Source organism: Trichoderma asperellum, chromosome 1, assembly GCF_020647865.1.
Source record: "Trichoderma asperellum chromosome 1, complete sequence".
Lineage (NCBI taxonomy): Eukaryota > Fungi > Ascomycota > Sordariomycetes > Hypocreales > Hypocreaceae > Trichoderma > Trichoderma asperellum.
This window is the reverse complement of record NC_089415.1, coordinates 400,845-416,517: the sequence shown is the minus strand read 5'-3', so window position 1 is coordinate 416,517 and position 15,673 is coordinate 400,845. Positions and strand designations below refer to the sequence as shown.

At 48.0% G+C, this 15,673-nt stretch overlaps 3 protein-coding genes across 3 annotated transcripts; 2 read left to right on the top strand and 1 right to left on the bottom strand.

The window, feature by feature from the left end:
- Window positions 1-771: 771 nt before the first annotated feature.
- Window positions 772-2,862, bottom strand: TrAFT101_000081 (uncharacterized protein; the record flags this gene model as incomplete). The annotated part of the gene is made up of 3 exons (XM_024904515.1): window positions 772-1,511; window positions 1,559-1,842; window positions 1,892-2,862. 3 exons carry the CDS (start codon window positions 2,860-2,862, stop codon window positions 772-774), a joined length of 1,995 nt encoding a protein of 664 aa, XP_024755789.1.
- Window positions 2,863-4,007: 1,145 nt separating this feature from the next.
- TrAFT101_000080 (uncharacterized protein) lies at window positions 4,008-5,962 on the top strand (the record flags this gene model as incomplete). Its single annotated transcript, XM_024908944.2, has 2 exons — window positions 4,008-4,189; window positions 4,238-5,962. 2 exons carry the CDS (start codon window positions 4,008-4,010, stop codon window positions 5,784-5,786), a joined length of 1,731 nt encoding a protein of 576 aa, XP_024755788.2. The 3' UTR covers window positions 5,787-5,962.
- A 3,323-nt stretch (window positions 5,963-9,285) lies between these two features.
- On the top strand, window positions 9,286-14,279 carry TrAFT101_000079 (uncharacterized protein). Its single transcript, XM_024902125.2, has 3 exons — window positions 9,286-11,448; window positions 11,527-12,565; window positions 12,647-14,279. Exons 1-3 carry the CDS (start codon window positions 9,337-9,339, stop codon window positions 14,098-14,100), a joined length of 4,605 nt encoding a protein of 1,534 aa, XP_024755787.2. The 5' UTR covers window positions 9,286-9,336; the 3' UTR covers window positions 14,101-14,279.
- The last annotated feature ends 1,394 nt before the right edge of the window (window positions 14,280-15,673 follow it).

Sequence of the window (15,673 nt, the reverse complement as noted above, 5' to 3'; positions counted from 1 at the left end):
CCATTGCGAGCATCGTTTCCCTGTGAATATTCCACAGATAAAGAACCACTTCATTAACAGGTATGCATATCGAATCAGAACGTCTATGTCGAGCAATATGGCCATATTGTGTATTTCAAGCCCCTACTCTATCAGGGTTATCTTGACCCATATGTCACTCATCTCCAATGCTTGAGGTCGCATCGAGAATAAAAATGTTTTACCCGAAGGGTACTGCTCGCGCAATGTCGGTTTGGGTAATATGATATGTCAAGCCGACGTTTGTACCGTATTTTAAAAAATCTTAATTTCTTCATGTCTGAACGGCCATATAATATTACATCGCCAACTGCGTTGGGGAATTTGAACTCTATTTCTTTTCTCTTTTTTTTTTTAAAAAAAAAAAAAGGAAAAAAAGAACCTCGAAGATCTTGGAATATCTCTGAATAGATTTGCCTTCCAACTCGTGGTTGTTATCCACAGACTAAGACAAGTGCTTCAAAGTAAACACCCAGTCCGACGAGCACTAGTATTTCACGCAGTCATATAGATCGACATTCTGAAAATCAGCTGACTAGATTGTTTCATGCTTGATCTATGTGCCGTAAGCAAAATGACTATGTTAACGTGGCTTGTCAATGCTCACCTGGTCAATACCAAACGGTCTCAATGCAGATAGTTGGCACCCTGGCCATTGCCATATGATTACGCAGCTGACGACAATGCAGCAGCTATTCGCCTCGACAGCTCGGCTAGCACCAATTCCCCAGTCAAAATTATCAATGTAGTGCATCACCAGCCCCCTGATCGGTCGCCAACATTATCCATTCCGTAGTAAAAATTGGACATGGGAATCTCCTGTTCTGACATGAAGGCAAATCCGTAGTCGTCTGGCCACAGTCCGACATTACAATCACCAAAAGCTGTATTGTTAGGCAAAGCATCCTGAATTCCGACCACCACGTCTGGGGGTGTCGGCATATATTGTCCCGGACTTGGGGCAGTGCTCGATCGAAGTGTTCGAGTATGCACGGATGGCGTCGGAATGCTCTCTGCAAGATGCATGTTTCCCACGGTGTCTCTAATCTGGAGTACCACCGCTGCTGGAGCGTAGAGCCCATGTGTGCTTGCGTCTTCGAGAACCTTGGAAACACTGTGCGCATAGTGTGACCACTTGAGAGTGTCATTGTCGATGATCTGGCTGATTTTGTCGTTTGGATCAGTGACGCGTTTCTGCAGCATGGCCAAGGCTTTGAAGGCATATGGAACTCGGAAAAATGTGAGAAGTGGTAGCGATCGGATATTCTCTAGACCTGTGTTTAACAGAACATCCAGGATAGACTGACAGTCACTGATAAAAGACAACAGTATGCGGGTATACGTGGGGCTGAGTGGAGCGCGAGAGCCGGGCAGAGGAGCGTCGGATTTTGTTGCCAATGATGGCAGACTGAGGCTCTGGACATTGTGATCAAAGCAAATGACGAGTTCGTGGAGCTTGCTCTTGCACAAGTTAAGATCGATCTCGAGGGAAGCTTATACAGTGAGCTTGTGTGTCCCAAAGTTACAGACAAATACATACCAGTCAGCAGTGTTCGGTCAAGCTTTGCCTCCCATTCTCGCAAGCGCTGTTCGAGCAGAGCGGATTTCTCCTTGACATTGATATGCTCCACTACGGCAGGGTCGGAGCTCATCTCGGCCTCTCTCTTCATAGCCTCTATATCCTCAGCTATAGCTTGCAGCTGAAGCCACGCCACGAGTCGTTGGTCATTTGTCTCAGTGGCATATTGTTTGAAGATGGCTAACGCCACGCCAGTGGAAGGGCTGAATGATATGATCCTCTGTCGTCGAAAGCTAATGGCAATTCTGCGACCGGATTAGACAAGGCGGTCAAGGAAGCCATGAGTTCACCAACCTTGAACATGTCAAATAGACGCCAAACATTGCCCGATACCTTTCCAGCATGCCGTCCGAGGCGTCTTGGGAAAGCTCGGCAATATCTTGGTTCTGCGCCTGCCATGATGTCCTGCCGCCATATCCGAGATCCATGGCCATTGTGCATGCGGTATGAGACCATTGGGAGATATTCAGGTGCTCCAAGTTAGTTGGGGGACATCCCCATACCGCGGTTATCAGAAGTGCTTGAAGCAGGTCAAGGCTTTTGTGGCCCTGCACGAGCACTACATGAGCCAGAGTTTTTGTACTTTGAGTATGCATGTCTTTGAATAGCTGTGGTTCCAGAACGCTGCAGGCTGCTGTAATCATTGCTCTGGCCGAATACGGCCGATATTCCTCTAACGACTCGAGAGGCATGTTGGCCACTGAACGAACCACCGGGTACTGCGGAAGCAGCGTATTGAAGAAACAGCGAAGAAGTTTCTTCTTAGCAGCCGACGTCAGATTCAACGGTTCGGAACCGCTTTCTGGTGGGTTATGATCTTTACCATGTCGGGCGCTGGCTAATCCCCGCGATGGTGGCCCAGACGAGTCGATGGTGGGTAGGATATTTGTGTCCGAAGCTACGGGCACAGCATTGTCAGTCGTTACAGAGCCCAATGTGCTTTCAAATCTATGAAAACGATTTGGAGAGTGAGAATTATTAGGAGAGTTCCCAGCGGATCCACTCAAGACGTTATTCTTGTCGAGATTGTTCATGGCCGATGTGAGCGATACAATCTTCTCCTCTAGCTCCGCGATGCGCGAGCCAGTACGGGTACGCTTCCGGGTCTTTGAGATTTCCTTCCATTCGCAGTTGATTTCTTGTGCTTGACAACGCCGACACTTGCCGTTCTCTTTGAGCGTGTCGGTATAGCATCGTGTCTTCCTCCTACGGCAAGCCTGGCAGGCGTGTTTGCCAATGCTGCGAGAGGCCTTGGACTCGGCCATTGCAGTCGGGCCTATTCTCCGAGCAACTGATTAGAAATGCGGCACAAACGAAACGACCCTTGACTGCCTGAGTGTCCGAGTAGTGAAGCGGAGGATAGGCGACGCCCATGGGACTCCTTTCTTCTGAAGAGAGAGGGCGGCCACTAGGCCTTGTGCGTAAAGCTTAACGTCAATCTTACCGCTCATTCAATTTCAGTGCCGCGCCAATACCCCGCAATTGCCGGGGAGGAGGTCGCAAATCAAAGCCAACTAACAGCGTAATAGCGTCTACAGTTGCTGTTCCGTAGCGTGTAGTATAGATAGTGAGTGTCTATGCTGATAGATAGCCTCAGAGATGCTTGGTTCATGTAAGATGGTATTATGAGTCTCTAGCTTCTCTCTTGCTATGCGCCTAAGGCTGCCGTCGTATGGACAGTTCAATGGTTGGTCTAACCGATATTCTACTGGAGACTTGGTTGCCAATATTCAGTCTTCTATAATTAAGCTTAAGGCTGTTAAGCATTTAGCTGCAGGCGATAGCATAATTGTCGGCCTTGCTCGTGTCACAGCTTGCAGACAACGCAGCAACGCGTCAGCAAGAAACAATCTAATAACTTCTCCATTGTGTATTTGAAAGCATAGTACAATTATATCATAGACCATGAACGTTTCAATTGAGTAGGTGTTACGCTACGAGCCTGGCTGAGCACTCGGCGACGCCGACGAACTTCAGGCTCAAGGGTTTAGACGTCACTGCGTAAGACCTTACGTAGAATAGGCGCAACCACACTTAATTATTTAATGAGCAATCGTCATCTTCGAAACCATTCTCACCCTAGCTGCCCGTAGTGGATTGCCCTATGTGATAGGGAGTATCGAAATTTTTGGAGGCTAATAAGGTCCGACGTGTTTTAGGTTGCCGTAGCTTGGCGGGCGGACCTTGTTAACATCCGCGGCAACGTCTACGGAGTACGTAGCACATGTCGCCAATTTCACCTAATCGAGAGGCTGAGTAGTCAAGATGAAGATGACAGTACGGGAATCTACGACGCGTAAGGAGCATATTGCATAGATATAAGAATCTTTACAACTCCTAGATAGATGCGTTCAGTCTGTTCCGTTTTAGATACAAACAATTGTCCTCTCTTCATACGATCATATTCACCATGATCAACTCAAAATTGTTGTCACAACTACTGTTGCTCATCGGAGCCGGTGCACACACTTTGCATGCAACGGAAGTTGCTCGTAATGCGGGAAAGGCGGCTGCTGTCTTGGATAGAACCATTCAAGCCATTGGTGGAACTCAAGCACTGAATGCCGTAAATGGTCTCCAATACCATTCTTCGTAAGTCTCGCTTACAATGCTGCGCCAAGCTTTTCTAATGTGACAAAGTCTCTTTCGGAGCCAGACGCTTACACAGAGCTACAATGTTATTCGGTCGGACCAGGGTGTGGCCGAAGCCGGCTCGCAGTCAGTCTCCTTTAGCTTCGCCGAAAAGCAGTTGAAACAACGCATCGATCGAAAGTATCAATATGGAGATTACTGGATATGGGCGTTTCCCAACCTTCAGCCGGATATCGATTACTCCATGGTGGTGCAGTCGGGACCAAATGGTTTTGCCTGCTTTAACAAGGGACAGAACTCCTTCTTTGCAGAAGACCCATCACAACCATTAGGCTTTGCGGATCCGTTCCTGGCCGATTATCTTATTCACTCAGCGCAGCAGCTAGCTTTGCCACATCTGCTAAAGTCGTTCCTTGAGAACCAATCCAGTTTGTTGCTCTCCTCCGTGGTTGAGAAGAACTATGACGCCGAGTTCACCACCCTCCAGATGCCTGGACTGGATCTTCTTTTGCTAATTGACCGGTCTACATTCCTCCCATTCGCGGTCCGGGCCCCGGAGAATCATCTCATCTTCGGCCCTTCCACCAGCGACATGATCTTTTTCAACTATACAAATGTTTCGTTCGACGGCCATCATATGAGATTTCCCCATCGAATTCAGACGCTGTACAATACTGTCTCGGTTATTGAGGACTTCGTCATTGACGAGCTCACGGTGAATCCCAAATTTGAGGCAGATTTCTTCTCGCCATCAAATTCGACCATCAGCCACATGGACCCACGTTCTAGTTCAGACTACCCAAGGTCTGAAGTTCATGAGTTTTTTGAAACGGGACTCTGGGGTGGTCCATTCCCAGAGCAATTCAACTCTTCAAGTGTTCAAATTGCACCAGTGTTCCATAACGGCTCCACACCTGAAATTATGAATTTGTTCGTTGGCTATCCTGACTACATTCAAATGCTGGTCGAAATGGAAGATGGTATTATCATTACAGACGCTCCTGCATTCCGATCCAGGATTGTTGTCGAATGGGTGAAGAAGAACATGGGAGGCAAAAAGATTACGCACGTTGTGCCCTCCCACCATCATCGTGACCACGCCGGCGGAGTCGGTGACATATTGGCAGCTGGTGCGGCGCTGGTGATACCCGAGGTCGCAAAGCCGCTCTATGCAAATGTCAACGGAGGAGACTTCAAGGTGATCACATACAATGAGGAAAAGCCCTTTATTCTCAAAGACCGTAAGGTACAGTTTGCATCGTTCTGGCACCCAAGAGCTGCACACGCCGAAGACTGGGTGTTTTCTGTCGCTGCGCCGGCGTGTTGGACAGATGCCAGCTCTGGATTCGCTCTTTTCAATGCAGACGTCGTCAGCCCCGGCTCTGGTCCGGCAGCAAGGTGGGACACTGGATATGCCCGGGGCTTTCTTCTTGACGCCATTGCCGATGGCATCCCGAAAAGCGCCACTCTGATCGGAGCCCACGGATCAAGTGAAATTGGACTCGGTACCCAAGATTCACTGGCACACGTTGCAGAGCTCGCTGGCGTGCCATATCCTGACCCAAATACCACTGGACAGCATAAGTGGTGCTATTAAGGACATATGAACACCTAGTGTTTCTGAAATACATTTAGTAGGTTTGGAATTTGACTGGGTCAGATCTGTTTGAGATGTAATAACAATGTTGTTTGGCTTCAATATATAACTTCTTGGTTCAAACTAGTGGGTAATTAATAGATTTCTAATCTATAGCTACAATAACTTAAGTGGCAATATTACAATATATATTTATTTAGTATTCATTGTGTCATTCCTTCCTTACTCGCAGTATATAAAACAATTTGACAGCCAGTATGATCACTAATGCACCATCGTTACTCTTCTCAGCAATAGTAATTACCTTTCCATATTTAACTCTTTCTACTATATCCATTCAACAATCATGCAGTGAATCCCTCTGATCTGCGACACTTTCGCTGCCCTAGCCCTTGCTGGCCCTGAGGAACCAGCAAAGCGTAATACACGCAACGTCTACATCGCCACCGATGCATAACTATCCTATCTCCCTCATCTCGATATAGTTCTGTCTCCCTCCTTACTAATGCCGGGTGTAGTAACTAAGGCGGGTTGCAAGCCAATGTTGCCTTTGGCAACGGCGTGAATTAGAGCTGGGCATAGTTTTGGTGGCGCGCGGGCCGACCCGGGCTCGCTTCGACCGGACTCAGGTGAGACAACATGGTCCTTAGACTCTGGGGCCTAAAATCTGGCTAATCTTTTCCTTTCCTGAAGACGTTTGATGCCTCCTTTACTACGCCAATAGCACTCCTCGAATACCATCTGCAACCACCAGACAGCGATCTTGCTTGTCACTGGCAGTTCAACATTCAGCTTATAAAGTGATAGCGGCTGATAGAGCTTGATAGACTTAACGTGGTAGTCTCTTATAACAGAGTCTAGAAAATTTATATGGTTTCCCTGCAAGGTAAGTCAATTTCCTAAGTAATACTTTTCTAAATCCTCTTAGGCTATTTTCTTCTTTTATCAGCTACTTGAAAAAGTCAAAACCTTTAGCTAGCAGCAGTTTTATTGAACTTTATTATTTACTCTTCAAGTGAATAAAGGCTTTTTGTAGCTACTTTTTTTTATTAGTTGCAGGTATCTATAACTTTACTGTATTAAATTTTATGAGTTTGGGCTATGGCTTTTTGGCTGATAGCTTTAAGTATTAGTGCAGTTGCTGTCCCTGTCTGCGTTCCCTTTGCTATTATTATTAACCAGGTCGGTTAGCTGCGAGATTATTCTTTATTGCGAGGTTGCTTTACTGTATCATATGCTTGACTTCTGGATAAGGAACCAACTATAAAGCTTATGAGGTGTGCATTGCTGGAGGCCACTATTATAACTCGGGGTATCATGCGCCACAGGCGGCGTAAGGTCTCTGGACGTATCGATACCTCCCCGAAGAGCTTTGAGAGGCAAGACTGCGTGTCGTATAGGCGCATCAGTCTGGCTAGTTTGGAGGCCTTGCCTAGCTTGTTTGTTGCAGCCCAACGTCAAGTCAAAGATAGTTTCGGTTGAGAAGTAACGATCGAGTGGGTCGATGTCCCAAGATTTGATCTCAGTCAAGACCAGTCGGGTCCCAACATCTGACTTGATGCCTTCAGCATGAGTGATATTGATGGGTTGACTGATGAGGAGTTTAAAGCGAGACTCGTAGCTGTGTCAAGTGCGACCAGAGTTGAAACATTATTACCAACCACACGTGCGGTTATCTTGCTTAGCACCATTGCAACATGTGTCTGCCGTGTCCTGATACAGGCTTTTCCGCTCTTTAAGAACATGGGTAACAAGGAATGAGAGACTCTCAAACAAACGCACTTTCCCAGCCACCCACATAGATATTGATATGTACTTGCCCTTGCTCGGGGTTCTCGTTTGTACGTTTCGCAATTGAGGTGCTATTGCCTCCAAGTATAGCTGACAGCTTGTCGTGGCTAATTGTCCCAACAACTAAACGGACGCCTCGAATTACCTTCCACCGAAACCTCGTTTTCTTTGTCACGGCCCCGATTGTCTGGCGAATGTGCATGTGCAAATCATAATGGCAGAGATGTACAATTTTGCGTATTCCCATTCCAGCCGAGTAATTTTTCTCATCGATATATTTTCGTTTCTTTAGACCTTTCGCATCCTTGTGTGGCCCTTCGACTCTTTATCCATCCGAAACGCTTTCGTGTAGGCATTCAGATTCTAGCACTCAATAAGTCTAGTTCAGCATCATAGCCACCTATAAACCTTTGCTGTTCTTAGTTGACATGCCCTCATATTATACACTTCGGGGCCTTTCTCCGACTTGCTCCTCCGTTTGGCCGTATAAGGTTGTTTATTGCTTGGTGTACATTAACAAAGGCGCCTTGATAAGCATTGTCATGAATCTATGCCACGCTGTTGGGTCATTCAGACCAGAGAAACTCGATCAGCCAAGAAGTGGGAGCTCAATGCCGTGCTCAAAGTCGTGAGCTATCTCAAAATGCACCTCGAAACAGAATGTGGGTAGAGTAAATATAAAGGGTTGTATATTCGCCATGGAAACCTAATAGTAATATATGTATAATAGCTGTCAAGGGGGTTCCCTTCATCAACTACCCTGCAATTAAGTATTGCCAGATTGCGGATAGTCAAAGTGGGGGAATACACTGATTTCAGTATTTTAGTATGGGGATCTAGTGTTTTCTCCCCACACATGCCAGCATCTACCAGACGCCCCATAAGTAGTAGTTGATTCTCGATTTTCTCATTGTCATATGATAGTGTTAAAAAAAAAAATTGATGCTCGAATTTAGCGTTGTCATATGATGAAGAAAAAAAAGGGCGCCGACTCAATTCTAGCGATCTATGAGTACTTCCGGCACCTTTCTTCCGGTATCTGGGTCAGCAGATAGCATAGAGATAAGCTTGAAGGACAATGTAGGGATGGCCGGGGAATTTCTTCCTCTTTTTTTCAGCTCCGATCTAGCAATGAATGGCGCCAGGTACGGCCTGTTGCTGGCGCTCTTCTGATTGGGGACCATCGACGGGCGTCCCGTTGCAACGGGCCGCCTCTTCCATATGAAGGAATTTTCCAAGTCTCGCCCCTATGTTTCTGGCCTGCGCCACGCTTTGTTTGGGGACCGGCTTGGCCCATTGCTCGCGTGGCCAGCGCTGGCCATACCGAATTCAGAACGGCTGAGGGAGCTTGGCGGTCGAGATCGGTCTAGGGAAGCGATATTGGCGGCTCCCCTGTCAGTTTCGGCAAAAGCTAATCTGCTTCTTATCTAGAGCCTTGCCACTTTGTGGAGAAAAAGGGCTTCAGCTCAGGTGAAAACAACAAATAGTTCGTGAATTGGTGCTCTAAAGCTTCGAAAGCTATTTCAAGATCAATCTATTGCAACTAGCACAGTGGTCTGAGGCGCGCGTAGTCTGGACCTAGAGATGGAGCGCAAGATGTCTCGCCTAACCCGAGCAGTCTGACGAGCACGTACGGTTGTCTATATGAGCCGCCGAGACCTCGCCAAGACGCTCGCTCTCCAGCTGCAGAGGAGCTACAGACCTATTCACAACTCGTCTTACAGTGACAGCTCTTGGCGTGCTGCCACTGCTCGACAACATGCGCTCTTTGCTTGTTAGCGCCTCGGCACTCGCCTTCTTGGCTTTGGAGGCTTCCGGCCGGATTGTCCCGACAGCTGGCCAGGAGCTTTCTGAGCGCGACCAGATATACCGTGCCAGTAACGGCGAGAAATTTGCCGTGGAGTATGGCTTCGATTATCATGGAGGCGACTACAAGGAGATCACCGCTGCGAACTTGCACGACTGCATCAACTACTGTGCGGCCCACTCATCGTGTCGGGCGGCTTCTTACACGGGCAAGTCATGCTGGCTGAAATCCACGGTGGAAGCCGCAGTCGCCAACAGCAGGGTAACTGGCGCTGTACGACTGCAATACGTGCCATCACCTATTACATGCCCCATGGATGGCAGTGATCAGCTGGAGCAAGCAGATGGGAAAAAGTACACCGTTGAGTGCGGGACAGACCGCCCCCATGGCGACATCAAGTCGGTACCAACGCTCGATTTTCCCAACTGCATCAAGCTTTGTGACGAAACCAGCGGATGTATTGCGGCTAGCTGGCGATTTGGAGACTGCTATTTGAAAAAGTCGCTCAAGCCAGCTATTTCCAATTCATGGGTTGACACTGCTGTGCTCAGCTCATTGCTTAATGCTCCGGCCCTGTGCCCGAGCCAAAATGGCAAACAGATCACGGAGGCAAGCGGCAGAAGCTTCACGGTTGCCTGCAACACCGATCGCGCAAAGGGCGACATGGCAAGCAAGCCATTGGCCAACTTCAACGATTGTATCTCGTGGTGTGATGAGACAAGCGGATGCATCGCCGCTGCTTACCGAGACGGCCATTGCTGGCTGAAGAGAGAGTTGACGACTTCTTCCACGCGTACGAATTGTCAGATTGCTGTCCTGAGCAGCAAGCTGCCACATACGTCAACGCACACAACGTCGACCACAACCAAATCGACTTTGAAGAGCACGTCAAAGAGCTGGTCGACAAGCACCAAAAGCACCACTACCACCATCAAGGCTTCCACTTCGACCACCATCAAGTCTAGCTCAAGTGCTGTTTCGAGTAGCCCCTCAAGCTCAGCTGCTACTTCTATGAGCTCGTCAGTCCCATCGACTACCGCTACCACAGCTCCTACAACCGGTGCTTCATCTGCTTCGTCTACTTCGACATCTGAGATTATACTCTCCTCGACCTCAGCTACAACCGCTACTCCATCAACTTCGACATCCGAGGTTATACTCTCCTCAGCCTCTCCTACAACCGCTGCTTCGCCTACTACTTCAACATCTCAGATTACACTCTCCTCAACCTCTGACTCATCATCCGCTTCAACTGCTGCAACGACCAATGCTGCCAGTGGTGCGTCAACCTCAGCTAGCGTCTCTGACACCTCGGCGCAAACTGCTGCTCAGACCACTCAATCCGCCAGTATCTCTACGCCCCCTGGTACCCTCCAGACACCAACTGGCCCCATCACACTTGATGCCCAGCCTACAGCGACTCTCACGCCGCTGCCACCTCCCAACGTTAACTTGGCAGGCACAGATGCTGTGACTCCTCAGGCGATTTCTAATCTCTGGTTCGGCAGCTCGTCTGCTGCGTCAAATGCTTCAAACGCCGTCAACTCTCCTACTGTCCGTGTCAACATTACATTCGAATATCCATCCATTGTCCTTGACAACTCTATCAACGTCATCAATATTCAATGTGGTTCCGGAAGCCTGTCTGCCGACTTCAACAGCACTCAGGTCTACAATGCCGCGAAGGCCGCTTGGACGGCCGCTGAAGGCAACGCGACCAGTCTGATTGTTATCACGGCTGCTTCAGGCTGCAGCTCTGATGGTAACTACATATATTTTGTGGCTAGCAATTTCGCCTTTAATGACAAGACCCACTCTGTGAGCTGCAGCGGCTCTATCGAGACTGTTTCCGACATCGCACAAGAGGTCGGTATGGATTTTGGGTCGATCGAGTATTCTGCACCAGCCAGCGGCTCCAATTCTGATCCTGAAGCCACCTACGGCTGCACTGCGCCAGGCTCCTCTCAAGTCGATGGCCTGCCAGCTATTTACTGCGGCCCAGATTTCGATCAGCGTCTAGATGATAAGCTTGGTTACTACTCAGGCTCCGACGAAGATTTCAATGTACGTCCTACATTCCTTTTACATTATTTACATGCATTGTTCCCTTGATTCAAGCAAGATATGCTGACATACTGATAGGCTACGCTGGCGGCTCTCGCCCCTGGAGTCCCTGCAAACTCCCCCTCGCGTCGTGGTCTGATTGAGCGTAGATGCTTCCTGGGCCTCTGTCACGTTGTCCAAGCTGTCGAGCACGTCGTATCCACAGTTTACCATGCGGTTGCAACTGTTGTTACCAACGTTGCTCATAACATTGTAAACAATGTTGAGACCGCTGCAGAGAAGCTGGCTAGTGAGGCCGAGCAGACCATCGGCAATCTTGCTAGCGATGTGTTATCCTTTGTCGAGAACCTCGCATCCGCTGTCGTTGGCCTAGCCACCTTCCTTGTTACGGGTGACTACTCCAACTCATTTGACTTCCCCTTGCACCTGGGACCGCCGCCTCTCTCCTTGGATGAGTCTCCCTGGGGCGATGGGTTCAAGTTCTACGACTGGACTCCCGACAAGGGCGAATGGTATGACGCTCAGGCAGATGCCATCGACAAGATGAAAAGTGTGGTGCTTGGTGATGCTGATCCTGAGCCTGGTATTGAGCTTTGGTGTGTTAACTGCGGAGTTCAGGGTGACCTCAAGGTTACGGGTAGCATCTCTTACTCGCTTGCAAACGGCCTTACCAAGGGCCAGGTGTCTATGAACGGAAATATTTACGCTGGTCTCTTCCTCGGCATGAACGCCTTTGCTGAGTGGGACCCTACGGATGAATATGACTTCCTCACCATGGGGCTACCAGGCTTCGAGATTCCCCATATTATCATCGTTGGACCCTCACTATCCCTCGGTGTTTCTATTGATCTAGATATCTCTGCTGTCGGACAATACCTTGTTGGTGCTGGTCTTACCTGGCCTTCGCTTTCAGCTACGCTAGACTTTGTCCACCATGGCGGATCATCTCAGTCTGGATGGACACCAATTGTTAATGATACAGTCCAGGCTGATGGTAGTCTAACTGTAAACTCTACTCTCGGTCTCCCTATTACCCTTGGCTTTGGTATTGATGTCTTGGATGGCAAATACAAGAAGGAAATTAAGCTTGTTGATACTCCAGGTGTCCGAGGTAGCCGTAAGGAACCCCCTCCCTTTTCTCCGCCCCTTGTTTTTTTCTTTCTTGCAAACCGTCAGAATACTAATTAAAATGTTTTAGTCGAGTACGATTTCACCAATGAGCTCACTAATGGCTCATTCAATTCCGCTCCTGCGGACGGCTGCTATGGCATAGAATGGAGCATTGGCCTTGTCAATACTGTCGTGCTTGATCTTTCAGACATTGACCAAGGAACCTACACTCTAGATGAGTGGGATGGACCGCTGTTCGCCTCAGGCTGCATTGGAGAGTCTCTCACAATTGCTGCTCCCACCACTACCGTTACAGCTCAGCCAGGTGGCACCACCTCCGTTGCTCCTCCGCAGACTTACCCTGATTGCGCTACATTCACCTGCCCTAACAATGACTCTGGCTACTGCACTTCGAATGGAGAAACATTCCAGCTAAACTGTGAAGTTGACTATGAAACACCCCAGTTGGCCAACTTGTGCGTCACTAGCTTGGGTGACTGTGTCAATGCTTGTTCCTCTACATATGGCTCCAGCTGTATTGGCGTCAGCTTCTTTTCATGGGGTATCCAGGATTGCATTGATCAGGAAAATAATCCTTGGGAAGAAGACGAGTTTGACTTCGCCAACTGCTTCCCCTTTGCTGTTGCTTCTGGCGCTGTTTCTGGTGAACAGGCAAACAGCGGCTGGAGCTTGCTCAAGGCGTCGCCACCGACCAGGAAGCGAAGCCACTTCGACCTCCTTGGACGTGTGCCGACCTTGACCACAAGCACTTTTACCACAGGAACTAGCACTTCCACCGTTGGTACTAGCACTTCCACCGCTGGTACTACTAGCACTTCCACGACTCATACTTCCACCACTGGCACCAGTAACGCTGCTACTACTACTGCGACTAGCAGCACTGACACAGCATCTGCTGCTCTGCCATCACCCACGGATAGCTTCCGCAGCATCACCATCAACGATGCAACCGGCCAGCTACAGATTAACCCACATGTAAATGGCAGCTTGTTCATTTCCGCAGCCAACAGCAGCGTACCGTTGACTAATCTTACAAATGGCATCGGCTTCGTGGCCGACACAAGCGAGAGCGCTGTCATGGGCGACTCCATTGGCCGTCTTCTCTATTACTTCCCCAACACAATCTCCGCTGTTGGCGCATCCCGTCTTCGTCTCGGAGCCTGGGGCAGTATCCCCAATGGAGCCGAATTGGTAACGCTATTCCCGACCAAATCCAGCACTGGAGTTACTGTTCTTGTTGCTGTAGATTCGAGCCTGAATGTTTTCTATCCCTTTGTCTGCTCTATTGAGGGTCAGCTTAATAAGATATTCCTCGTTGCCGACGCAGACACAGGCTCATCCACTCTGATGAACTCCGATCTGACATATACCGTTATTGGCGGTGTTGCTCAACAGTGTCTGTCGCTCGCTATGGTGGCCCAGGGCCTGACTGGCTGGACACCGCCAAGCACAACTACCCCCCGGGCAAGATATAACGGGGGAAAAAAAAAAGAGAAAATCCAAATCATTAACAATTTATAGAGCCCTTCTGCACTATACCCTATAGTTATAAGTACGGGTCTCATTTCTAAATTTCTTGTTATTATATATAATCATGTATTTTTATACTTCCTATAATGAGATAAACGAAGCTTATAGGACAAAACCTAATACTATTGTAAACCCTTTTTATGTTGTTTTAGCTACTATTTATAAAGAGCCTTTTATCTACTATTTTCAAAAATCCTACTGAGGTGTAGACGTCTGTTAGACACGCCCCTACGACATTGTAAGATACTGTATTTTCCGAGTCATACTAGATATTCTCTTCAGGAACAGCTTGCTTCTTGCAGTTCAGCAACAAACACACAACAGAAGTGGTGGTATTAAAGTGGCCTGGTGTAAGTCGGAGTTGTAAAAGACGGCAATACTTAGCTATTATTAGAAGCAGGTGCTTGAGTTGTTATGGAATGTTTGTAATCTAGCCTCCTTTGTTGTAGAGCGATGTTGTCTCCTACCTACTCCATCCTTAATAACGCAGCCTTAAATCCTGCTGTGGCGCTGAGTCGCAGCCTTTCTCTGCCGGTAGCTAAACTTAGCTAGGCCGCATTTTACCACAGCCAGACAGACATTCATGAACTTGGTCCTAAAATTGTGCGATCTCTGGCCCGGAAGCTCAGCTCTTTTTCTTCAATCGAGGATCGAAGGCGGCTGGAGAAAGGTGTAAAACAAAAGACAATCGGCCCTAATTATCAATGAAAATACCCTAGTTTGCTTTACATCAACTTCAACTTTTATTGTCCGTGATTTACAGCTGCCTCTTTAGGTTCAATATGTAAAGCCTGTGCCTTTATTTGAATTGGTTGAGTGGAGAACAGTAGCCGCCTGCATTTTTTTTCCGCATTTGGTATTACCCACCTACCTATTACACAACGCCTTAAGACTTGGTAAGCCTGAACCACCATTGTGTCGATACCGCGGAGCCTGTGTTCTCACCTTCTTTTTTCAGTTACTGTAAGGCTGCAACATCACATTATGACTCTGCATAGGGTAACTCGGACCCTTTCTATGTGAGTCTATTTGTCTTCTGCCCCACAAAGACTACTACAGTAATATTGTTTAGTTTGCAAGCAGCGGTTATCGGCATCTTGTTTATACTCATGATTTCTAACTTCATTCCTGGAGCATTTAGAATCCCCAGTCATTAGCAGCATGAGCGGGCGCTCTGTGAAATTGTAATACGGCTTTAACCCTTTAGAATACATAAGAATCTATGCCTCCCTCTTGATGTGCCGAGATTCCGTGTTGTCGGCACCTTGTCTACATTTCTGACTGCAAACTTCATGTCTAACCCGTTCGAATTTCTTTATTATTCGCAACACGAGAGGGCGCTCTGCAATTTGTCATAAGGCTTCGGCTCTTTGGAATACAAAAGATTCTTTATCTCCATCTTGACGTGCCGAAGTTCCGTGTTGTAATGAGCGAATTGATTGACTCCCAACATTGGAGGTGGATGAAGATGAAGGCTTCAATTTCGAAGCCGCATATAAATATTTTACTGGTTCCCCGCCGTTGTAACCTTCAAGACACACTCATCAGCATTTTATAAAAAACA